General features: G+C 41.1%; 2 protein-coding genes across 2 annotated transcripts; both read right to left on the reverse strand.

Moving 5' to 3' along the window:
• Nucleotides 1-1,991: 1,991 nt before the first annotated feature.
• Nucleotides 1,992-5,501, reverse strand: LOC4349099 (SH3 domain-containing protein 2). The gene is made up of 10 exons (NM_001423084.1): nt 5,189-5,501; nt 4,931-5,047; nt 4,728-4,797; nt 4,475-4,626; nt 3,500-3,601; nt 3,086-3,286; nt 2,927-2,989; nt 2,647-2,802; nt 2,451-2,525; nt 1,992-2,337 (listed from the first exon to the last, which is right to left on the reverse strand). The coding sequence occupies exons 1-10, from the start codon at nt 5,246-5,248 to the stop codon at nt 2,221-2,223; spliced, it is 1,113 nt and encodes a 370-aa protein (NP_001410013.1). The 5' UTR covers nt 5,249-5,501; the 3' UTR covers nt 1,992-2,220.
• A 1,621-nt stretch (nt 5,502-7,122) lies between these two features.
• On the reverse strand, nt 7,123-18,415 carry LOC4349100 (kinesin-like protein KIN-7K, chloroplastic). The gene is made up of 25 exons (NM_001423083.1): nt 17,863-18,415; nt 17,667-17,764; nt 16,876-16,965; nt 16,453-16,505; nt 16,050-16,115; nt 15,077-15,130; nt 14,536-14,595; nt 13,814-13,892; nt 13,132-13,199; nt 12,922-12,978; nt 12,732-12,836; nt 12,294-12,398; nt 12,051-12,158; nt 11,829-11,960; nt 11,496-11,675; nt 11,216-11,380; nt 10,636-10,776; nt 9,530-9,649; nt 9,343-9,393; nt 9,191-9,238; nt 8,938-9,069; nt 8,152-8,832; nt 7,896-8,025; nt 7,545-7,647; nt 7,123-7,449 (listed from the first exon to the last, which is right to left on the reverse strand). Exons 1-24 carry the CDS (start codon nt 18,234-18,236, stop codon nt 7,565-7,567), a joined length of 3,180 nt encoding a protein of 1,059 aa, NP_001410012.1. The 5' UTR covers nt 18,237-18,415; the 3' UTR covers nt 7,123-7,449; nt 7,545-7,564.
• Nucleotides 18,416-25,169: the final 6,754 nt, after the last annotated feature.

A 25,169-nucleotide genomic window follows, 5' to 3' on the forward strand; every position in this document is an offset into this window, starting at 1 on the left:
GCAGAGAAGGGGATAAGAACTCGTGGGACCGTCTGACAGATGCTGACCCCACCCGGCAGTGTAAGATGTGATCAAAGCTTTGGTCCCACCTGACAGGGCCACGTCTCACGTATGACCTGTATAGTACTCCCTCCGTCCCTTAAGATGTGTTTGGTTTGGGGACCAAGTGGGATGGGTTAGACCTATCCCAGTTTTTTAGGATGGGATGGTTCGAGTTGTGTGTTTGGTTTATGGTATGGGATGGTTATAGTTTTTTTGTTTGGTAGAAAGGATTGAGATGGGATGGGATGGACAATGTTTCACGGACAGTTAAGTCCGTCTGCTCCCAGCGGCTAGGTTGGAGCGAGTGGTGAGAATGGGGACGGAGGAGCTCGTCAGCGCGAGCGGAGGAGAGGCGGAGGCGGGCGCGGACGAGCGACGGCGGTCGGCCGCGGAGGCGGTCGCGGACGAGGCGGCGACCGGTCGTGGAGGCGAGGCGAGGCGAGGCGCAGACGAGCGGCGGCCGGTCCCGGAGGCGACGAGGCGCGGACGAGCCACGGCGGCCGGTCGCAGAGGCGAACGCGGACGAGCGACGGCGGTCAGTCGCAGACGAGGCGGCGGCCGGTCGTGGAGGCGAGGCGAGGTGGAGGGAGCAGGCGGAGGAGGACGGAGCGGCGCCAGGGGAAGGAGCGGTGCCGGGGGAGGGACGGGCGGCCGTGGCGGTGCCGCGGCGGAGCTGAGCGGGAGGGTGTGGGAGCTGACAACGAGCGGCGGCGGTCGGTCGCGGAGGCGGTCGCGGACGAGGTGACGGCCGGTCGCGGAGGCGGAGGTCGACGCGGATGAGGCGGCGGCGCTGCGGCGGAGCCGAGCTTGAGGCTACGGGAGCTGACGCCGTGGGCTCCGTCGAAGTGGGATGGATTGGTCCGGCCGATTTTGGCGGACCGTTTCATCCCAGATCTGAGAGGAATATTCCTCTCCAGGGACCATCCCGTCCCACTCACCTCTCAACCAAACACCCCTAAAAGTGGGTTCATCCCATCCCATCCCATCCCATCCTTACAACCAAACACTACCTAAGAGATTAGGCCCTGTTTGGGTAAGCTTGTCTCAGCTGCAGCTTTTTTCAAAAACTGTTTCTGCTAGAAGCTGCCCCAAACAGTCCACGGCTTCTGAGATTCTGAAAAATGAACTAATAAGCCAGAAGCTGGAGAAGCTGGGTTTCAGAGCTTTTCCAGATTCTCTGAAGCTGCCTACCAAACAGCTGCTTCTCAGAATTTAAAACTCCTCCAAACAGGCCCTTTGAGGGCCTCATCGTTTTATTCGTTTGCCCTATGGCTTACAAGCCAAAACCAAAATTTGAATTTTAAAACTTGATTTTGAATTTGATTTTGATGCTTTTTCAACATAGTTTTTTTCTTAGCTTTGTCTTTTCAATCAGTACGAACATACATACAAAAGTTTTACTCGCATATCATTTTTTAATCGCTAATAAGCCATTATAGCTTATAACAAGTATTACCAACCGATGGGGACTTGATATTTTACTTGCACTGTTTGATCACTCGTCTTATTTAAAAAATTTGTGTAAATATAAAAAATGAAAAATTATGCTTAAAGTACTTTGGATAATAAAGTAAGTCAAAAAAAATAATAATTCTAAAATTTTTTGAATAAGATGAATGTTCAAACAGTACAAGCAAAATGTCAATATCAAAATCTTTTATATTAGGGTACGGAGGGAGTAGCTCAGAACATTTTCTTGTTTTTTTTTCAATTTAGTTCAGACTTTCAGAAGACATATACATACGCAAGACATATACAAACTGTAAAAATGAGATCGGCACATCACCATACAGCTGAAATGAGCTGAAACCAATGTTTAATCCCTCAATTTAAATTCTGTGATTCTTCAACAAAAGGTCTTTGCGACTTTGAAACATTGATTAATTTGTCCTTCGGATATATACCTAAAAGACTATCAAGGGTGTATTTTTTAGGGAGAATGAATGTATATGAACAGTGTCCTCTCCGCTGTATATTTTGAAATATTCAGAAAGCTAGCCATGCAACAAGATGTCATACAAAAGGCTGCACTGGTTTTGACAAAAGGGGTAGTGATAATGACAATAATAGAACAAAAGAATATTTGTGATTTCTCTGATCAGAGGGTCTTTGAAGATCACGAACGATCATAATACAGTGTACAACACCAGGGTTATGTATGTATGGCTCATTGAACGCCTAGAAGACCTGGGCGACTTTACTTGCAAGCACACGGTCCCTTTTCTCGATGTAGTCGTAAGGGAACCAGCCAGCTTTCCCTCTGCATTCACCTTCTGCCCATCCATTGTTTGACACCTGATTGAGCAGGTTAATGAACACAAGTTTAGTGTAGCCAACTTTGCCCACAAAAGTCCAGCAAAGATATGTTTATGGTTAGAAACATGTCCAATGGGAAGATAGGGCCGTACCTTCCGGACAACTATATAGTCACCAGCTGCCAGGTTGAGCTCAGTTTCACTCTCAGCACGATAAGACTGGATGGCCTGTCAAAAAGATGACCATGCATAGAAATCAGCAATAAAATCTCAACAGACAAAACTTATTAGAAGTACTGTAGTAGTAAGCTACAAACTTGTGCATTGTGGTGAAGTGATGATTGGGTACCTCAGCCAAGAAGAATTCCACAGTTTCCACCAATTCAGCGACTGTTGGATTCCTCATGAAAACACCGTTAATTTCTTCATATGAAGGTGGTGGTGGCATAGAACTCTCAACAGCTGGAGGAGGTGCTCCTTCAATTCTTTGGCGCTCAGATACCATCTGTAAAAGTAAAGAAACAAGAGACTGAATCAGGATAACCAAAACAAAGCAGTTCTTTTTCGATAGTTAACAAGTTCCTTTTCTGTATAAGTTTGATAAGGATGCTGTACAAAATCATCAGTACCTCTCTTTCAAGTTGATCAAGAATCTGCAGAACCCTCTGGTGATAACTTCTCTCAGATTCGACCTTCAGTAAGTCAGTAGTGTCATGTAAAGAAATTTTATTTCTCAAGGCAAACAAGGAACTAATCAATTGGCCAAACTAAACAAGCATAGAATATACCATTGCAATTAGTCGTTGCAAGGTCAGTCTTTGCTGTTGAGCTTCAACAGCAGTCATTGATGCAACGGCTTCCTTGCCTAGAACCCCCATGTTTGACTTTAACTCTTGCAACTTTGATTCAGCAGCCTCTAATCTTGAAATCATATCACCATTCCCAGATGTTTCTCTTAATTTCATTTGGCGCTTCGAGACTTCAATAGCCTGCAGAACTCACAGTACCTTACTAAGTTTCTTATATGATCAATGAAAATAAAATTGTGGCATAACATATCAGTGTGAAACTCAAATCTGCCACCATCACAATAGGCAGCCAACAGATAAAAAGGGTAAAGACAGTATGTTTAATAGAAATCACCATAACAATAGGCAACATATGAAGGGTAGTAAAGACAGTATGTTTCATAGTGAGATAACCTGTGCTTCGGCTTCCTGACGCATCCTGTCGTATCTTTGGGCAAGATGGCGAGCATCTTCCAAAGGAGCTCCCATCACCATAGCCCTCAACGGTTCTGCCACCTAATGATATTAATCCATATGTCAGAACAGTCTCATGCAGATTTGAGTAAAATATATGCACAAGATTACAATTTGCAAGGGCATTATGGCATTCATTGCAGAATAAGGTAGTTATTAGCCTGTGCATGGTAATGGATATTTTACAAATGATACATGTTTTTAACAGGTGCTAGGTTAATAACAAAATAAAAACTGTAAAGACATAACATCACAAAATGAAGTCATATGCCAATAGGTAGCCATCCGCTGCTAGCAACCAGCTACAGCCTACAGTTGAAATCTTAGACGCTACAAGTCATTTCTCCCACCCGTGAACAGTAGTACATGCAGTAAGTTTCCCCACTTTCTATCTTCTACTTTGTTTGTGTGTGTGTGTGTTGGGGGTGGGGGGGGGCATGTTTGAAATAGTTAAGAGCATAAAAGGAACTAGGACAAGGCTCTGAACCTGGCAAATCACTCACCTTCAATAACTAAATAGCAAATCTAGAGCCTAGATACATTAATGAGCACGGATGTATTACCACAAATAACCATAATATATATTGTTATCCTACGAGCACAGCACATTACGTTGAGTCATAGACAGGGTTAAAAAAACATATTACAAGATGGTGTTTTGTCTTGTTGTATGGTAACTGACATACGAATCAAGGAGACAATGCATGAATCGAATCTATGTGTCATTCTCTGGCTCTACTTGATCAAATGCAGAAAAATTCCAAGCATAGCAGATAACGCATCAGACCGGCTCTACTTAATTAAATGCAGAAGAATTTCAAGCATAACAGATAACACATCAGTCACTGATCTTACATAATAGTATGCCTATGTATATCATATGGAGATTATGAATATGAAACCATCAAACAGTACCTGAGTACCCAGTGCTTTCAGCAGGTTCCCTCTCTCCTTCTCCATCAGTGAGCGTGCTTTGGCGAAACACAACGCCGCCTTCGACAGCGTGCTTCCGCTGGTGCAAGTGTTCTCCGCTCCATACTTCTTGCCATCCTCGCATAACTTATTACCTGCAAACCACAAAAGCACATTGCGAACCCACATTCAAAAATGATAAACAGGATGCGGTACTCGCGAACAATTGAGAAACAACAGTCCAGCATTTCCTTACCGATTTCGACCTGCTTCGACCCTGTGACAATGTATCCCTCCACCCCGCGAACTATGTCCCTTTGGAAGTGCTGCAATGGCGGTGCAAAAGGGCAGCACATTTCTAAGCGAGGCAATGGAATGGAAGGCGAAATGGCAGCAAGAACATAGCTAAGGCAGGGCTGGTTACCATAAGTAAAACTGCAAGGGAACAAATCCAAGTACCTTAGCGGCGCGCGTGGAGATGTAGAGCTTCTCGAGCTTGGAGTGCTGCTGCGCCTCGGCCTCGTCGGCGAACGCGCCGTCCGCGCCGTACCCGCCCCCGAACTGCTTCATCACGGCCTGCGATGCGAAACTCCCGAGGTGTCAGCCATGGGAGAGCGCGCGCGAGCGGCAGCACGAGATCTCGACCGGAGGGAGACACGGCGAGCTGGGATCGAGGAATCCACGAGGAGGGGTAGGGAATCTCGAATCTGGGCTCACCTGCTGCTGCCGGGCGACCTGCTCCCGGAGCTTGGACGCCTGCTTCCGGATGGCCTCCATCGGCGACCGTGGCGGCGATCGAATCGCCGCCGAGACTGCCTGGATGAGGACGCCGACGACGACGAGGTCGGCGGAGATGGGGGCGGAGGCGGGGAGGAATGGAGCGGAATCGGGAGGGAATCCGATGGGCGTGGAATGGAAGGGGGGGAGGGAGATCTGAATCGGAGGCGAGGTGGTGGCGAATGGCGGTGGTGGGCGATGGCCGATGGGTTGAGAGGCTCTCGACTCCGGCTTGCTACTTTCTTCTTCTTCTTCTTTTTTTTTTTTTACTTTTTTTCTGTTTTATTGATTGATTATTTTGATTTTCTCTTCTCCGATTGGCTCGTTGCGACCGTCGGATGGTGAGATTGATTGAGAGAACCGTTGGTTGGGTTGATGGATAGGAGGATGCAGTAGTATATGACACGGTATGCTCCCTCCGTAAAAAAAAAAAAAAAAAAAAAAACTCAACTCCTACAATTTAAATTTTGTCCCACCAAAAAATAACTTCTACCATCCTACCTATACTCAACACGTAAAACGATAAGTTTTATCATTTTAATATCCTTTACCTACACATGACTTTTACTACTTTTTTTTCAATGATTAAGGTCATTTTAGTCATTCTCCATCTCCACTAACTCCACATCAGATGTTAGGAATGGCTTTTTTTAGACGGAGGGAGTACTCCCTTCGATTGTTGTTATATTACGAGACTGAGGGCCCCTTTGAATCGCATGATTGATAAAACGTAGGAACAGGAAAAACGTAGGATTTTAATAGGAATGTAAGTGTAAAACAGATGATAGCAAAACGCGGGAAAAAATAGAGAAATGACCGTTTGATTGAACCGCAGGAAAAACGCACGAACAGGATGAGAGAGATATACTCAAAGGAAAGTTACAAGAGGTTGAAGCTCTTACTAAATTTTCTCCAAAATCTCTATAGGATAGTCCATTCCATAGGAATTTCAAAGGTTTCAAAGGGCTTCATATAAAATTTTCCTACAGAATTGAAATCCTCCAAAATTCCTATATTTTTCCTGCAAATCAAAGGGGCCCCGAAGGAATACTATGTTAAATTCAATTATAGATTTTTTTTTAGACGGAGAGAGCACTCTCAGTTCAAGTGTTTGCAACTTCGATCATAGATATGTGATATCGGTACACAGTATAGTGGCACGCCGTACATTTGAAGAAGATGCATTCTTTGCTATAGATATTTTGTAATTCGCATATAAGCGTCAAATCTTTAAATTCGGTTTGGATGTAAGAGTTTTAAATAGATTCCATAGAATTTTAACAGGAGTTAACTAGATTTTCACATTTGGAAGATTCAAATTTAACACTAAACGTCCACTGGTTAAGGATCCAATTGGACACCCACCTGATAGTGATTCTGCAACTGCAAGTACTACCAGGGCATGAGTCCCGGTTATAACTTGGCAGGTTTTAGCCTGGGTCCAAGTGGAAAAAACGATTTGGCTGGTCTCACCATCCGTCGGTAGTGAGACTGAGACACCGATGGGCGGTCTTGTAATAGCGAGTCAATAACAACCAGATTGTACAAGTCACAAGTGCAAGCACTCTTTCAACTAGGAGCAGAAAAGGACGCACAAACCTCACCAGCTTCAACTGCAAGCCAGCAACACAGCTTATCACACACCTGCCTTTTAGTTCACAAGCTTCGTCACGACGTCCAGATCACAGGCTCACAGCAACGCACTAGACGAGCCCTTCAACAAAAATCACTAACCTGACTCAACAACGTACTTGGAGAAAGAAACGCAGGTGGAACAAATTATCAGTGCCAACTGCCAACAATCAAACGCGCCCGTGACGCCTGTACTGCTGTACAGGCCGCCTTGGCAGTAGACTGCTGCAAAGGACAACGGATAAAAGGCAAAGTGTACCAGTCTCTGTCTCTTGGATCTCATGTTCTTTGGTTGCTTTACTTCCCAAAAGCCAAAGGAGAAAAAAAAAAGCAAATGTATTATACTGTCGAGTCGCATATCTATACATATTTGCAGAGAAGTTATATCTTGTAACTTCTCGTACAACAAAGAACAGGTTGAACTGGGAAAGCTATAGAGCAAACCAAAAAAAAAAAGAATTGGGATACAAACACAGAAGGAACATAAAAAGGCACCTTCTTTGCTAGGGGAAAAAAGAATCATATACCACTGATGATTTTACAAGAAGAGATTGGGTGCTTCAAGTTACCTGACAGATACGCACAGCATTATTTGGTTAGAAATTTCAGAGGTTAGCGCACCAAGTAAAAAGCAAATAAGATGCCAGTGGAGAGATTTTGGTACCTTTTAAGATAACATGCACTTTAGGTGAAGGTAATTATCCTGTCTGCGATTCTTGTACGGCATAGAGGGCATTCTGAACAGGCAAGCGAGCAAGGCTTGCACACTGAAGAGAAGCATTTCAGCAGTTAGTAAACAAGAACGATCAGCTTACATACTACTCCCTCCATTTCACAATGTAAGACTTTCTAGCATTGCCCACATACATATATATGTTAATGAATCTAAACACATATATATGTCTAGATTCATTAACATCTAAATGAATGTGGGTAATGCTAGAAAGTCTTACATTGTGAAACGGAGGAAGTAGCATCTGAATAAAATTCATGGATAGATGGGACTGTTACTTACAGCAAAAATGCCGACAAGGAAGCAAAACTGCAGCAGTGGCAGATTCAAAACATACTTTGCAGACATGGGAATTTCCATCTTTGTCACCCAAGGAATCAGTTTCCTTCTCCTTCATCTCTTGAATTTTAGCCTGCATTTAGAAGAATTTGTTTTATTCAGTGGCACATATTAGCTACTCTACATAGCAGGATTACTCCTGAAGACAATAAACATCCAGTCATAACATAACATGCATATGCAGCATATTTAAACATACCTTGAGACGAACAAGAAGAGGTTCAAATTCTGGATTTCTGTATTCCTCTGCAGTCAATGACTTCACGGTATTATCTGAAAGTTGTTTCTCAACTACAGCTACATTTTTGTCAGCTTTGTTTTCCTTTGTACCGTTAGTAATGTCAGCTAGATTAATAGATCGATCATCAACATTCAAGTCAGATATGCCTAAAGCCCCTCTCTTCAGCTTAGCAACAAGTACCCACATTCCTGCTAAATCGTTTTCCAGAGATAGTTCCTTTTTCTTTGCCTCATCAAACTTTTTCTTGTACTCCTCTTCAAGATGCTCCTTCTCAGCCAAAGCAGCTTCTAGGGCAGCTTCCCTCTGTTTTCTAGCCTGTAGCTCCATCTTCATATCCTCTAAATCAAGACTCCAAGTTCCAACCTCGTCCCTGCCCCTGCCAGCTGAGCGGCCTTTTCTACCAGGAACCCTAGAGTGTGCCAACTCCTGAGCAATTAGTAACTCTTTTGCCTGCTTAGCATTTTGTACAGATAGCTTGGTAACTTCTTCAGCCAAATTCTTAAGTTCAACAGCAGCAGAAGATGCCAGTTCTTTTGCATAGGCAACTTCCTCACATAATGTGCTGTTCTGGTTGACCAATTCACGATTTTCCTCAGTGATTTTCATGTGCTCGTATTTAAGCTTTTCACTTTCTGCTTCCTGTCAAAGCATATTAAAAATATTGTGTATATCAATTCAAAAAATTGCACGGAAAGCATTAAAAATTTCAACAAACTGTGCGGAAATGAGGATCAGAAAAGGAACCTTCAACTGAAGTTTAGATTTCAAATCATGAAGCTCATGTTCTGTGCATTGTTCAGGGGATGCCTCAGTATTTGTTGTCAGCTGTTGCTCAAGGCGTAGAACTTTTTCTTGTAACTCATTGATTTCCACATTCTGCAAGTAGGGGTGATTTTTGTGTTAAACCAGTATTGAAATTGCACCATTCAGTCATTCACCATTCACAAACATTTTAAACTGAACAACGATAAGAAAGAAATAAAGAAAAGGAGAGCACCTTCTGTTGTAGCTGCTCCTGAAGGACGCGATTATCAGCTGATCTTAACTGTAGCATTAAAAAAAGGCACAATCGTGAGAAAAGTTAATACTTGGTATGGGATAAATTTTATTTTAGACAGCATACTGAAACATTTATTTTTAAAATATCACCTCTAATTCAAAAGCCTTCTCACTGCACTGAGCTGTCAGCTTGGTAATCGTCTGTTTTCACAAAAGTCAAAAAATGTTACTAAGAACATCACATGAACATCAAGAACGCCAGGGGCTCTGGAGCCTGGACAGAGAAAAATTGCATGAAAATTAAGAAACTTGGTACTATGAAGTCCGGATGCATCACCTGTTGCATATCCATCATGGAAGCATTAGCAACTGATGCCTCACCGCTTTCCATAAGTTTTTGCTCCAGGGCTCGCATATGCCTTCTCTTCTCCCGGATTTCACGCTCTAAATTATCTATCTGTGATATAAAAAAAATATATGTGCATCTGAGCATTAAGACAAAGAATAGGACACTGGAGCATCAAAATTAATGAGGATTTGAAGATAGTGATGACATAGAGAGTTAGAGACATAAATATAGCAAAATGGAGTGCTAAGGTGTGACATGAAGCATGGAGATATATTCGTAATGAAACAAAATCAAGAAGTTCAGCACTTTATACTGCAGTCAACAATTCCATACGTCTATCCTTCATAAATACAAAATAAGAAACTAGTATAAGTTCATTAATCCTTGAGAAGATAACTTTTAAACTTCAGGTAACAATTCTTATCAGTCATAGATCTGTTCTTACATAAGAAGTACTCCGTAAGATACAATAAATAACAAAAAAAAACTATGAGTGCCCAGCCATGTATAATATTATTTTACCTGCCATAGAAGTCAGCATAACAGGGGTCAGGGAACTATTCTTTTTCGAAATTTTGTTGAATAGAAATTGGTATGATTTGTTCATAAGATGTGTCATTTGTTCTGCTACCGATTTGTGTCTAGAAGTAAATTACATGATTGCTTCTTCTACAAATAGAAAAGATCGAAAACTGCCCAAAGGTAGTAACTACATATCTACTATTATAAAAATTGAAGACGTTTTTGCCGGAACTTTGGTACGTCATCCGTGTTTGAGTCGGTTTTTGAGTTCATTCGTTTTTGAAATTATATATTTGTATTTGAGTAGGTTTTTAAGTTCGTTCACTTTTGGAAATATAGAAGTCGTCGTATAAGAAATCTCTTTAGAAAAAAACTCGCATACTAACTCAAGACAATCAGACTCCTAATTGTAGCTTATGACCTTGTAAAAACAATATCCAAGCAAATTCCTACATTGAATTTCATCTTAGCTAAATCGTATAACAATAATAAGATTAAGATAGCCTTCAACCGTTGCAACGCATGGGCATTTTTTCTAGTGAAGTATTAAGAAAAAGGAGGAAAAATATTACTTGATTCTTCGTCCCTTCAGGGTCTTCAATAGATTGCTCAATCAGTCTTTTCAGCGAACTGGTACCAAAAGCAATTTCACCAGCAAGCATCTTCACTTGCTCAATCAGTAGATCCATTTGATCCGATGCGGTGATCCCTCCCTGAAATGCAAAATACAGGAAATCATAGGCAATTAAATTCACAAATTCAGCATGTTCACTACAAAATGAAAACTAATTGAATTAATATTGTACTGTCTAGTGAGCGCTTTGCATTCATAATTGTTCAAACTGTTCAGTAGGAAGGCAGGGCCAACTATCAATGGAATCCACTGGATATGGCTAATACGCCCATCCAGAATAGACCCATTGTGTTTTGGAAGTGAAAGAGGACAGTGATAAGGGGCGGAAATTCTCATACATTAACTGCCAAAAAAACAGACTAATTCGATTCTAAAAAAATAAATAGTATACATGGGTCTGTCATATTGATGTAAATCCAAGGAACTTATTTTATAAGGACACTTCCACACAATAATTGCGAACAATTTATTCACAAGGCACATGTCATTAGACAGTAACCAGCGTAAAGTCAAACTACCTGCATTTCATCGGGTCCAGAACCAGCAATCGAAGAATGGTCTCCACTAGCACATCTTAGTTGATTGATCTCATCCACAGCATCTGGCGAAGCAGATGATAGCGAATCTTTCGTGGCACTATCATTTTGGACAAGCATAGAACTATCTTGTGATGTGCTTACTTTCTGAAATGGAAAGGACCAGTACATTGTTGAAGTGAAATGGCCTGCCTGATGAATGCATATCATAAAGGAAAAATTGTATGTGCCAATGCACAATAGTGTAATAACGAGCACTTACATCTTCCTCATTGACCGAATTATGGCGCTGATGACTAGACGTATCTGTCAAGGCAGGAATATTGTTCTTTGTAGAAACAAGTATTAACTTGGTCAAGCGTTGTATTCTGCTCATCAGAGCAGCTTTTGCTTCCTCTTCCTCCTCCAGGCGAGATTGCATTTTTACCTGGCCCTCCTCCAACTAAACAAGATAAAAAAAAAGAGTAACTTATTAGGCATTTATTAACTTAACAGCATAAATCATAGGTATCCTAAAAGAAAATAGCCACAATTGCGAGCAGACACAACCACAGAACTCCAGTAATTTCTCTCGCAAATAGCAAAAGGAACAGACCTGTTGGCGTAAAATCATGATTTCTTCCTGACTAGCACCTCCAATCAATCCTCTCCTTAGCTGATCAAGCTCTTGCTTCAGAGAGGATATTTCTCTCTGATATTTCTTGATCAAAGACTTCTCATCGATCATCTGGGCAGCAGAAAATCATGAAGCATCCATTAGTTCTTACCTCCAAAACAGTTACACAAGAAGTCAGCTGCATACACCTAGAATACTTACCCGGTTACGAGCAGCATAAATTTCAACACGTTTTGCTCTGCTTGCAAATTTCAATGTATTATGGGTTTCCTCCATGTTACTCGATGCAGGGGTGATTGTGCAAATCAGCTGTAAAATATAAGTTAATCCATCACTTGATGATCAAATTTCAATTCATAGTGAAAGAATGGCCAACAGTGTAGCACCATGTAGTGAATTTTGAACAGAATAGCTGCAAAAGAAAGCAAACAGGTTGGTACTTACTGAAACATGGCCATGGCCACTCAATGATGACTGCAGCAGGCGAGTCAACTTAGAATCACGGTATGGTATATGTGTTGCTCTCCCTTCACTGAGTTTCCCAATAACCTGTGGGTTTGAAATTTTCAGAGTAAGTAGGACCAACAGTGATTAAGATTAAGATTACAACAAATGTTGTGAATTGGAAGTTTTTCCTCAGGCGCATCATTTCATTCTTTTAGGGGTTGCATGGGATTAGTTATTTTTATATATTCAACAGTTCCAACAATAAATTATTAGCAACATAAAAACAACATAAACCAGATGCTTCCCAAGTCCAACCTGAACTTGGTAGTTGCAATCATGTTCTAACTCCTAACACATCTCAAGAAAACAAATAATAATTGATTTCTAACTACAATTATGAGTTATGAATGGTGGTGGCTAGCACCAAGAACTTACAGTTCCCAGAGTTAAAAGACTCTTGTTAATGTATGATCCTTCCCTTCTTCTCAGTCCTGTAGTCTCTGTCTTAGAACTCTCTGACCCAGCTAGATCAATCAAATTCTACAAAATACAATAGCACAGAAATGTAAGACTAGAAAGCTGGAGCAATTGAAAATACAGAGAGTTGCTTATGAGAAAAACATACAAGTTGTGAGTACATGACTCCATCATACTCGTCACCATGAGCGCTGCTTTCAATCATCTGCAGAAGAGCACGCAAATATTATAGGCCCCAAACAAAGTAATATAGCATACCCAATATTGGATTCATCAGGCAGATTAATACAATAATTAGAAAACACTAGTTCCTTTTTTTTAACAAATGATTGAATGCTGAAAGAATTTATGAACTCACCAATGTGAAAATGGTATGACTTCGGCTGCTAAATAAGTTGAAGTTGTTTGAACCAACATGCCGATGCTCTGCCATGTTAAGTGGAATTAATTTTGGAATGGCAAGAGACATGTCACTTTCTGGTAAGAATAGCTTGAATAAACTAGCCTTCTAATATGCACAATGGCTGAAACATCAAATATATTTGTAACGGGAGGAATATTAAGAAAAAGCCATAATAGAAATCAAGGACCAATAATTTGTCGTACAAAGGAAGAAATCCATGCTATTCACTATTCACAGCCAGGAAAATGAATATTGAGAAAATAGACGCCTTGTTGCTGATAGCACATCTCTCATGCACAGATACAACAGATTTCCGATGCAATATGTACCAAATTGTGGTGAAAATGGTCTGCACAGAAATATAACAGAAATGCCCAAAGAAGTTTAGTTTTGAAACTGCTTGTAACTAAACAAAAAAAAAATGGTTTTGTGCATCGATGGATGCAACAGCCAGGATGATTAGTCCATGAACCAAAAACACAGAAGCAAGAAGTTACAGCAAACCCTGTACGGATAAAACCCAAAATTTCATGACCACCAATTATCTTCAGAAAACACAAGATTATCAAGCATGCCTCCAGCAAATTGTCTTGCTAATTGCATATTAGTAACAGGGAAAACAAATTCTGATAAATACCTTCACCGGCAGCAATAAAAGAAAGAGCATGCCCTGGAGATAAAACAACTTCTTCTTTTATGCCTTCTACATATGTTCCCTAGAGCAAAAAGGAAGCAATTCGTAAGCTCACAAATAAAAGAGCCACAGAAGTAGATATCCCGTAGAAAAAGCTATATGTGCATATAACTTAGCTAGAACACTATGTGAACAAGGAAAAGCCTAGCAAAGTTAGATATGAAAATATTATGACACGCACAATGAATATAAATTACAAAATGATTAAAAACTTTTCATGTTCATCAATGTCTGAACCAAATGGCACTCCACAAAAAACAGGCCACATTTTGACTTTAACGAATTCATTACAAAATGAGAATCGCACAAACTGTTTCCACGCATCAAAATAGGAGTGAATTTATATTTCAGTACACACTACACAACAATCAAATCCTCTGTTCTGATATCATAGAGATCTAAATATTCCGTTAGAAGTTTAGAACTTTTAAAAGAACCATTGTGCCATGATAAAACAAACAAGGTCTGAAGGAAGGTAGTTTGTCTGCTACAGCATTATCTATATCAACAGAAGAGAAGTTTACTTGCCTAAAAAGGACAATTAGATGTAACAGTTGAAAGCAAAAGAAGGGATCTCAAGGGGGGTATGCAAACAAATAAATTAGAGCACCGATATTATATAGAAGTACATGCCAACATGATAACCAATGCTGTAGAGGATTAACCTGTGCATCTTCCCTCACACGCAGATTTTGGCCAGTAGGATCAAGTAGATCATTTATCACCTGCAATGAGAGAGAAATTAAATCCATTGAGATGAATGTACATAACTACATATAGAATACAACTAAATCTAACAAACCTCAAAATTTGACAAGACCTCTTAAATAAATGTGGCACTGCCCATAGTCATAGGTATCACTTGGACAGTATTTACACTATAGGATTGGAAATATGAAGGCTAGGCAGTAACTAACTGCAAAGCTGGAAACAGAAGAATATAGCCAGCAGAAATGGTTGTGGATTACAAGGGCAATGGTGCAGCCAGTAAATTCTATATGTATATATGAGAACAATTTTATGCACAATCTGGGTAGGTCATCAACCAATCCTTTGGTGAAGGCATGAAGGGCAAGTTCAGAAATAACTGAAGAGACATAGCACTTGTGGAGTAATCATAAGTGGGGCTGGACAAAATGCAATGCCATGGGAGAAATATATCAAAATTACAAAATGATGCGTTTCCTGGACTGTGAGGTAGAATACCTCGTTATAGATTTCCAGATATGAGACACGAAGCAAAAATTCCCTCCCAGGAGTCTGTAAATTAAGATAAAACAGTGATAGCAATTGAGTGATATCCAGAATAAATGACAAAACAAAGTAGATTGGGTAGCAAACAGTGAAAAGTACACCCAATAGTACAAGAAAATGGAATGTGCAAAAATTATATGATTTAGGATTGCATTTGCATAACACAGAGCATTATGATCACTGATTGCAGCTTCTGGAAGTCGTTAAACCCTATAACTTTTAGTCAAACAAATGGATAAAAAATATTTTTCCTTTAGCTAAATGCCAGTAATTTGCTACAGATAAAAGAAAATGTCATAATATTACCTGAAATAAATAAACTATAATTTTGCATCATATATATTATCCATTTTTTTTATGTAGGGGGTGCTCAGCTTGATTATATAATGGGGTAACCCATTTTTATAGGATTTTTTTGTAATACTAATACTAAAATTTATCAGGGGACAATTTATAAAAACTGCAGTGGCAAGAGGTGGGGTGGCAGATTCACTGCTGCCACCACTAGTCAACTAGAGCCTTTTAAAATGAATATAGATGAAAGGTTGACAGGCAGCTAATCTTAAAGAAAGGGCCATCACAGTAGCACAAAGGTACATAGACTCCCTTTTAAAGCTGTGTCAGTTACAATTGAGATTATTATGGTCAGATGGGCTTGGACCATTACAAAAAATATGTGAGTCATGCTTTATAAAATAGTTCAAATTCGGTATTATCCACATGGACATTAACCATGTGCAGAAGCAGGAATGCAGGATCCCAAGAGGAGACAGCACTGCATATTTTGGAGATACTTTTTTTAACAAGAAACCAATGTAAATTGTTTCTCCATTTAAACAAATAAAAATATGCACTACAACAGTGTAAATATTTGGAAAAAAATAGACGGCTAAATATTATGTAAGTAAAGCATTTAATTCCGTACATCTTGAATTAAGCTGAATACATCCTTGATGGCTAATGGGATTATTCCAGGGCAATTCTGATCACCCTGCAAAAGATTACAGAAATAAATGGATAGATATAAGTATGGATCAAATGATCAAGTCTTCATAAATCACAATTGAGCTTTCCCTTTAGCAACAACATTCATGATTGAAAATGTACACGTCACAACCATAACTGTGATCACTTGCAATAGGAGGATCCCAGAATATCTTGAAAATATAAATTGCATTCAAAGGAATGATATAGAGGAAGTTTTCAGGACGGCTCAACAGAGAATTAGAGAACCTGGAATCACTAAATACAGGATCGTATCTCTTTCCTAGAAGAAGACATTATGACAACAGACCAAGGATTTTTCCCTGTAGGATTTAAGAACTTACATGCATTGTGTGGGTCTTCCCACTACTTGTGACACCATAAGCAAAAACCGTACCTACAAGTTGGCACAGATTTGTGCTCAGCAATGTGATTACATTGATAAACAAAAAAACTCAACATACAATGTAAAGCATAAAGTTAATATGTGAATGTCAGTACTGCAAGTCTGAAACATCTCAGAAGTTAAAACACTAAATGAAATGATATGGACAACAGCAACAAACATTGTACAAGGAAAGGTAATTTGTTCAATATGATATGGTAGAGAACAGTTTGGAATGAAGTGTGTGCCATCATGGTGATAATATATTACAATATGACCATAGAGTAACTCTCGAACAATAATTGTCCTCCATCAGATATAAATAAATGGAAAACTCATGAAACAATGTGTCGGACAATCTAAATAAGGATAGGTGACATACCATTTATACCCTCCATGGCACCTTTAACAACAGGCCGGGCAGCAACATCATATACAGCCTCAGTAGTTGTTTTAGGACCAAAAACTCTATCTGAAAAGAAACAGCAGTAAAAAAATGATTGGTTATTAAGTAGAAACCAGATGATACCATAGAGAACAGCATCACAAAATGTGATATTGTTCTTAATATGAACATTGAAGGTTTGCATTGATTTCAGTCAAGTTGATTGACCATGACCAGAAACATAATTACAGTCGCCAGAAAGCACAGAACAAATGCTTAATAACTGGTTGAGGGAGTAGGCCATGAAACTTCTTGAATGAAAACATTGATGTCAATTTCATTAATCTTATAGCATACCAAATAATTGCAATCGGGAACTAGCAGTCTTCTGAAAGACGACCACAGTACAAGCAGCATGAAAAGGCAACAAGGCAATGAAACCTCACGGGCAGTGTTTTAGATTTTAGCTGGCTATCAACTTCACAGTAAAAGCTGACTCTTAAAATGTCGCGAAAATGCAAAACGAAGAACTGCATTTTCAATTTTCAATTAATCATCAAGCCTTGTCCCAGCGCTGATGCATTTATGCCTATCCAAAATCCTAAGCCTCTCCTTAGTGATTTCAGCATTGTGCGACTTATCCCATAAATCTGCGGCTGTGAACATCCGACATTGGCTGAACCCATGAATTCAATCCCAAGCCCCAAAATTACAGAAAGCTCAAATGTACTATTCAAATCACCACATTGCCAAATTAACCGCACAAGCAACTGAAGCATAGTACTTACCGTAACCATAAGCCGTCGCCGGGTTGTACTCGCAGCGCACAAGCCGTTCCCCATCAGCATACCACGAGATCTCGTCGCCGCGCTGGATCTCCCGCTCGCTGCAGCCACGCCCAAATCCAGCTCAAATCAGTCGAAATACTCACAACCACGCCCCGCAAACAGATCCGCGCAGCTCACACTCCCAGATCCCCCTCACCTGAGCGGCCGGAAGCGGATGGTGACGGATATGCTGTCCCCGGATCGGGAGGTGTCCTCGATGACGAGCTCCTCCGCGCTGGGGAACGGCACGGGCGACGGCGGCGACGGAACCGGCCCCACCAAGGAGGAGGAGGAGCTCCCCCTCCGCCCCGGGGTGGTGGACCTCGAGCCTCCCCCGCTCCCACCCCCGCCGCCGAAGAAATGGGAGGATGAGGACACGGACGACGCCGTGGAGTACGACCGCGGCATGAGGCGGCCCGTGAGGTACGAGCCGGCGGAGGACGACGACGAGGTCGGAGGCCGCCTGCTCCCCGCCGAGAACGGCGAGCTGCTCCGCCTCGACGACGCCGACGACGACGGCCTCGACGACATCCCGCACGGAAACCGAAGCTTCCCTCCCCCCACCTCCCCCCCGCAAGGCGACGCTGCGCGGCGCGACGCGGCGCGGCGGGGGAGCTCGACGGCGAGAGCGCGCGGAGGCGGAGGCGAGACGCGGCGGAAGAGGGGAAGGTATCGGAAGGTCAGAGGCTTCACATGGCCTTGCTCCAAAAGAGGCGAGAGGCCACGGCGTTGCGAGTTTTTAAAGCGAGACGCCAACGCGACGCAGAGGGAGGTAGGAGGCGACTGTACTACACGTGTCAGCCTCCGCGGCGCTGACGCGCGGGGCCCACGGTGCACGGGCCCACCTACCAGTGACGGCGGTGGGGCTCGGTAATTTGAAATGCGTGGACAGGTTGCGGGTGGTGGGCGGGAATAACTGCGAGGAGGGGTGTTTATTTATTTTCGGGGAGGGGTAAAAAGTGAAAAGCGGAGAAGCGTAGGGGGCGAGGTGAAAAAAATACCCCAAAAAAGGGCAGGTGGTGTGCCGGTGCGGTGGCGCACCAGCTTTTGATTGGTTTATTGCACTTTTCCCAACCCGTTGGTTTGTTGTTTGTTGTTGTTTTCGATGTGATTTGAAATTAGAATTTGAAATTTTTCGTGATAATGACCGGCGCTCGGATGTGGTCTGGTCTCTGTTTTCAAATGGGAGGATGAGAAGTTGACAGGGGACGCTCTTAACAAGATGGAAAGTACAGTTTAAATCAAGCGTTTGTCTGTTTCTTATAACTTGTACTTCCTCCGTCGCATTTCAAGCATAACCATAATTTTTCGTATTTAACTTTGATTGTCCGTCTAATTTTAATTTTTTTTTATAATTAGTATTTATGTTGTTATTAGATGACAAAACATAAATAGTATTTTACGTGTGAAAAAAATAAATAAGACGAACGATTAAAATTTGACATGGAAATTCATGACTAAGTTTAAAATAGGAAAGAGGGAGTAACTGAACTTACATGAAAGAAGAATATGGTATGGTTTGCATGAACCGCAAGTTTTTCTAAATTGGCTTATAGAAAGCTCATTTTATGACCATATACCTTTTTTCGTAAATCTAAAAGTTACTTTTAATTCAAAACTTATAAACCGGACGCTATATACCATGACTTTTTAAATCGTCTACGTCACATCTATATCAACGGAAACAGGTTGGTTCCCGAAAAAAAAAACGGAAACAGGTTGGTTTCCTTTACATGACATGTTGATGTTGTGGCAATCGAATAAAAGAACTAGAAATGGTGAGTTTCACGTGCTCATTCATTACTCTCGGGTGAGTTCGGGAAGTCATGCCGCAGCACGTCATGACAGTGGAGCAAAGACCTTCGCTAGTTTCATAGTATTAAGGCATTTCCAATTGATAACACTAAATAAGTAAGTTGCTACCTAGAAAAAAAAATGATGTGGCAAGTGAATAAATGAGGAAAGAAAAAAAAATCATGTCTTGTATGAGACATGGTTTCTACACAACATCCAAGACATCATGTGAGAGAAGTAGCATTAAATTGAAGTATGGAATAGTGGTGTTTGCATTGGAAGAGTAGTGTCTAGTACTAGTTTCTTGATGATGTGGAGTTTATGGAAACCATGTCTATTGTTATGGGTTGGGACTGCCCTTACTAACGAGTAACAAAATACTCCCTCCATATTATTTTAATATATGACGCCGTTAACTTTTTAACCAACGTTTGACCATTCGTCTTATTCAATTTTTTTATGCAAATACAAAAATACTTATGTCATGCTTAAATAACATTCGATAATAAATCAAGTCACAATAAAATAAATTATAATTACATAATTTTTTTGAATAAGACGAAAGGTCAAACGTTTGTTAAAAAGTCAACGGCGTCATACATTAAAATACGGAGGGAGTACTTATTTGTTGGATCTCATAATATGGCAAGATGAGGGGAAGGTTTTAGATGAAGAAGATAATAACCCCCACATAACAAATGTACACAACCAAAGAATTAAATCATATCATATGAAGATTTCAAAGCGAGACAAAAACCCTTGAAGTGCCTATAAAAAGAGTTGGTTAAGCTCTAAATTTGATATAGGTGCTCGCATTTATACTAATTATTCATTCAGTGGTACTCGTAAATAGCAAATTGTCTGTGATGACTTCGTTAATCTCAAAATATGTTGGGCTAGTTTTTTAAATGTGCTTATAAGGGTAGGGTGTGTTCATAATGTGAGTAAACGCTCACGTTTGTACTGCATTTTTTTTTAAAAAAAAGAGTTGTAGCTTGTACAAGTCATAGCCTGATTTTCATAGGAATTTAACTAGTTCCTGTGAGATTCGCATTCCCATGGAGTCCTCAATTTTGAAGTTTATAACATAGTTTATACCCATACCTTAAGATTGTTTTTTTGTTTATTACGTGAATCTAGCGCATCATCCAAACTGTTTTTTTTTAAAAAAAAAAACTGTGAAGGGTCAGCTCCAAATGTTTGGCCTTCAGTTACCCTCTTGCCATATGTTGTGAAAATGCTTTTATGTTATTAGTTCATAAGCATCGGAGTGAAATAAACACTTGTCCACCATACTTTTAATTCCCTGACCTAAAGGTCATATTAATTCGCATGATATAGTGAGTACACAATTTATGTGCTTTTGTCTCCACAGGAAGAGCATGACCCTGCAGGGGTAGGTGACGTACCCAAAAAGAATGGCCCAACACATTGTACTAGTACTACACAGATCACTGTCATGAATGTTTTAAATTGGCCAGTCGAGAACTTAAACCAACTTTTCAGATTTAAAATCGATGTAAAAATGAAACAATTCTTCAGATCAAGATGTATCCGTGAATTCTACAGTAGCACAGTTTCAGGTGTCTGAACTCTGAATTGACCCCAAAACGGCACAAAACAACAGAACAAACCATGAACACATCATCTGAAAGATCCCCCAAATCACAATGATATTGCCAAAAACAAAAAGGGCAATGTATTTTCTACCAAACCATCTGTAACATTTTGGAGTGGATTCCAGTGCAAGCATACATGTGGGATGGAGATATCAGCAATCGGCATCAGGACAGTGCAGAGAACATGGTTGTTGGCGAGTCATCCCAACGCCAAGACTCCCCCAGCCTTTCTGTCCCTGGCCATAATGCCAAGAACACTACATTGCAATGCACATAGTGACAGTACCTGATTATATGTGGGCATGCAACACGCCATGATGCCAATTTGCCAATCAAGATTTGTCATATGTGCCTCTATTATCATCATCTCACATTCTGTGTGATTGTGTGCGTGTGAACTGTGAAGTGTTGCAGTGAATTGTTGCCATGGGGGGACAGAGTGAGCAAAAATGCACCATATAATGCATTGGATCCTATTGGGTTTCCACCCCACATGGAGAACTCTGAACTCTAGAACATCTGTACAGGAGTACAGGACAGCATGCAGACATGGAAAGCTGATCACTTTGTGTATGTGTCTTGATGTTAATTAGCAGAACAGAAAATACTGATGAATCATGTACACATGGGAGTACATGGTAGGGATCACTGGCTTGGTCAAGCTCTGCAAAATCATCCAAAAAATGTTGCAGTTTCACTAATCCACCTGATGGGGAGTTCCTTCTTTAACCAGCCATCTGCATCACCGCAATTTAAGTAGTCCCCAGTAGCACAATAAATTTACTACTAACTTGTTTGGTAACCAATTAGGCAGTATATTAAACTGTGAAGTAGACCAAGAGAAGACAACTACGCAGCACCAATCATATGGACCTTCTAAGCTCGCTGCCAACCTGGTCTTACTAGCATCCAAATTCTAAACTTACACCACCTAAACAATTGAGTAAACAAGTAATCAAACAATGACTCGATGAGCAAGATTAATGAAATTATTTAACCATGGAAGCATCAAGCATGCACATTTTTTTTCTTTTCTCTGCACATACACACACTGCAAATTCCATTCCATGGATTGAGGCATGTTTGTTTGTAGGGTAGTAGTATGTAGGCTTGCAAGCCGCATGTGCCCATCATGGCATAAAATATGCAGAGAATCAGTGACCCAAGTGTGTGTCACCCTCTGGAAAACTTGGAGATTAAACAAAGGTTAGCTCTGGCTAACAAAAGTCCATATCTTGTGACATGGACTGTAGTAAAAAGTTTACATTATCTTAGAGTAATTAACACTTCTCCATTTGTAATAAAATCCTTATTTTGTTCTTGTTTGCATAGTACTAGTAGGAGTACTGGACTAGCTGCAGTAGTAGCAGGCTACAATCGCTTTCACTGACGAGAAGAAAACAGGGGAAATTTAGAGTGCAGCGCACGGTACACGGTGGGCCCGAAGGTAACATGGAGTTAAGCCTCGAGCATGGGCCACTGGCCCAGTGGGACCACAGGGCTCGATGTACATTGTCGAGGCATACAATGCAATACTACTACCTTAATTACTGCCTTTCCAAGAAAAAAAAAATCATTCACTGCTTGCAAGTACTACAATGTTTATTGGTGATGAGTAAATTTGCTGTAACATTTCGGTCACCGGGTACTGCACATTTACTCTGCATATTTGTATTCCCTCCTTGTTCATTCATTCATTCACAATATGTAAATAGACAAATCTATAAACCAGAAAACACAAACTCTTTTTCCCATGCAACTCTGTGTTGCCTGTTGGACGTGTCAATGCTACGAAAGTGATTTTCACATGCTGCTAAATTCGGACCGTGTTTAGATTCAAAATTTTTTCTTCAAACTTTCAATTTTTCCGTCACATCAAATATTTGGACACATGCATAGTGCATTAGATGTGGAGAAAAAAAACCAATGGCACAGTTTACATGTAAATCGCGAGATGAATCTTTTAAACCTAATTACGCCATGATTTGATAATGTGCTGCTGCATTAAATATTTGCTAATGATGGATTAATTGGGCTTAATAGATTTGTCTCGCAGTTTACAGGCGGAATCTATAATTTGTTTTGTTATTAGTCTATGTTTAATAATTCAAATGTATATCCGTATACTTAAAAAATAAATTTGGCACACGAACTAAACACAACCTCGGTTTATATAAGCAGTTGAGCCACCACCTTATAACTTAGTAGTTGTCTGTGGAACATATCAAATACTCCCTTCGTCCAAAAAAAAATAATCAAGGGTTTGAACTTGGACACACACTGTAAATCAGATCAAACAACACACAAAAATTACATGTCTCTATCACAATGTTCCATAGCAACACACATTTCCACCACAAATTCACAGAAAATTATCTATTTAATAAAATTGGCAGCTTACCGGTTCGTTAAAAAAAACAAATTCACGGAAAAAGGTGAAGAAGATGGGTCAAAGACCAACAATAAAAGAGCTCGCCTGCATTAGCTCACAATCGTCAAGCTCATCATTGGTCCCGTCCTCTCCCACCTCGATCAACTTCTATCTTGGCGACTTAGCATGGTGCGGTGGTGGTAGGGCAAGCAACTCCCAAGATTCGTCGCTCCTGAGTTTGCGGAAGTCGTCACTACTTGTCGAGCCTCACCGATGGCAGATCCTTGGGGATCTGGGCCTCGACAAAGTGGCTGACGCGGCCCTTGGCCGTGACGGGGACGGTAACAACATCCTTGATGCCCCAAAACACTAGCGGGCAGAAACCAATACATATACCCATGTCCCGCGTGTATGGGTAACCCAGTGGGCTAAGTAACATATGAATAATATCTATATGGACAAATAATTAAAAGTCTTTAACACTGCTAGCAAAGTTCACAACAATTGTTAATAATAGCAGGTTTTAGAGATCTACGGGATCTTCCATTGTCATCACAAGTAGAGTTCTTTTATAGCCGTTAGTACCACCCCAAAAAAAAAAGAAACATACATATGGGAAATATCTTTTTTTTTTTAAGAAATACGTTCCGAGACATTTTGATGTTTTTAAGGAAACATTTGACAGCATCCATCAAACGGTTACACTTCACGTGCATAGTCTTTAAAAAAAAAGGGAAACTAGTACACAAAACAGAGGTCACAGTAAACCGTACAGTAAACCATATCGCATTTGTGATCCGTCCTGAAAGACGGGACAGCACCAAATGCCGGGCGGCCGGTGCAGATCGGAATCCCCAAGTTAGGAGGATGGTGACGATGTCAAGGCACAACGCGATGACAGCAACGAGTGGACGAAGAGGGATCAGGCCCAGCTGGGGCAGCTGGTGAGTCGATCGATCCGCCCCTTTCTACTGTTCGGGGCGCGCGCTGCACGAGAGCCACAATACACGAGATGGAGGAGGAGGAGGAGCACGTGGTCTCGGCCACCTGATCACGCTCGCGTCCACGGATCGTTCGGTGGCGAAGGCGATGGAACGGTAGTAGATGTAGAACTAGCCTGGACCGTGCGTGTATACTGCCCGCTTTTGGTCTTTGCGTGCAGCGCCCAACAATCGCGCTGTTGCGACTCGCGAATGAGGAATATATACGTCGCTCCCAAACTGGTTCTCGTGGTGAAAACGTTTTCTGAACGTTCACGGAACTGGATGAGACCTTTTTTTTTAATTGCTAAATCACATCTGACATACATTTTGAGCCAAAAAATTTACAGACTTTCAACTTCAAGATCTGTTTCACTATTAGTGCTCTGATGAGCCTACGTCCTCTCCTCCAGCGCTGATGACCCTTTTCCTTTAGCTTTGATGACCATGGCGATCGGTAGCGGAGTGGGAGGGTGCGGAGAGGAGGGTTGGCCAGTTGGTCATGGGAGGCGTTAGAACGGGCGGGCGGCGCCACCTTCGAAGCTGTGGGGTTGGTAACCGGCGGTGAGCTAATGATGTAACGGTAACAGTAGGGATTGCAATTGACTAGTTATAATATAAGGACGGTGGCTGTGTTTCTCCAACAATATGGGAAGATGGTGGGGTGGGACACTCGCCGCCTTTAGCTTGGGGAGGAGGA

Source organism: Oryza sativa, chromosome 10 (assembly GCF_034140825.1).
Source record: "Oryza sativa Japonica Group chromosome 10, ASM3414082v1".
Classification (NCBI taxonomy): domain Eukaryota; kingdom Viridiplantae; phylum Streptophyta; class Magnoliopsida; order Poales; family Poaceae; genus Oryza; species Oryza sativa.

Excerpts from the sequence above, each read along its gene's own strand:
- LOC4349099 (NM_001423084.1), bottom strand. The coding sequence starts at position 5,248 with ATGGAGGCCATCCGGAAGCAGGCGTCCAAGCTCCGGGAGCAGGTCGCC. Across the intron at positions 4,627-4,727 it reads GTCGAAGCAGGTCGAAATCG|GTAATAAGTTATGCGAGGAT; the intron begins GTAAGGAAATGC and ends TGTGGTTTGCAG. Across the intron at positions 3,287-3,499 it reads GTCAGGAAGCCGAAGCACAG|GCTATTGAAGTCTCGAAGCG; the intron begins GTTATCTCACTA and ends TGAGTTCTGCAG.
- LOC4349100 (NM_001423083.1), bottom strand. The coding sequence starts at position 18,236 with ATGTCGTCGAGGCCGTCGTCGTCGGCGTCGTCGAGGCGGAGCAGCTCG. Across the intron at positions 12,979-13,131 it reads GTCATACCATTTTCACATTG|ATGATTGAAAGCAGCGCTCA; the intron begins GTGAGTTCATAA and ends GCTCTTCTGCAG. Across the intron at positions 11,676-11,828 it reads TCATGATTTTACGCCAACAG|TTGGAGGAGGGCCAGGTAAA; the intron begins GTCTGTTCCTTT and ends TATCTTGTTTAG.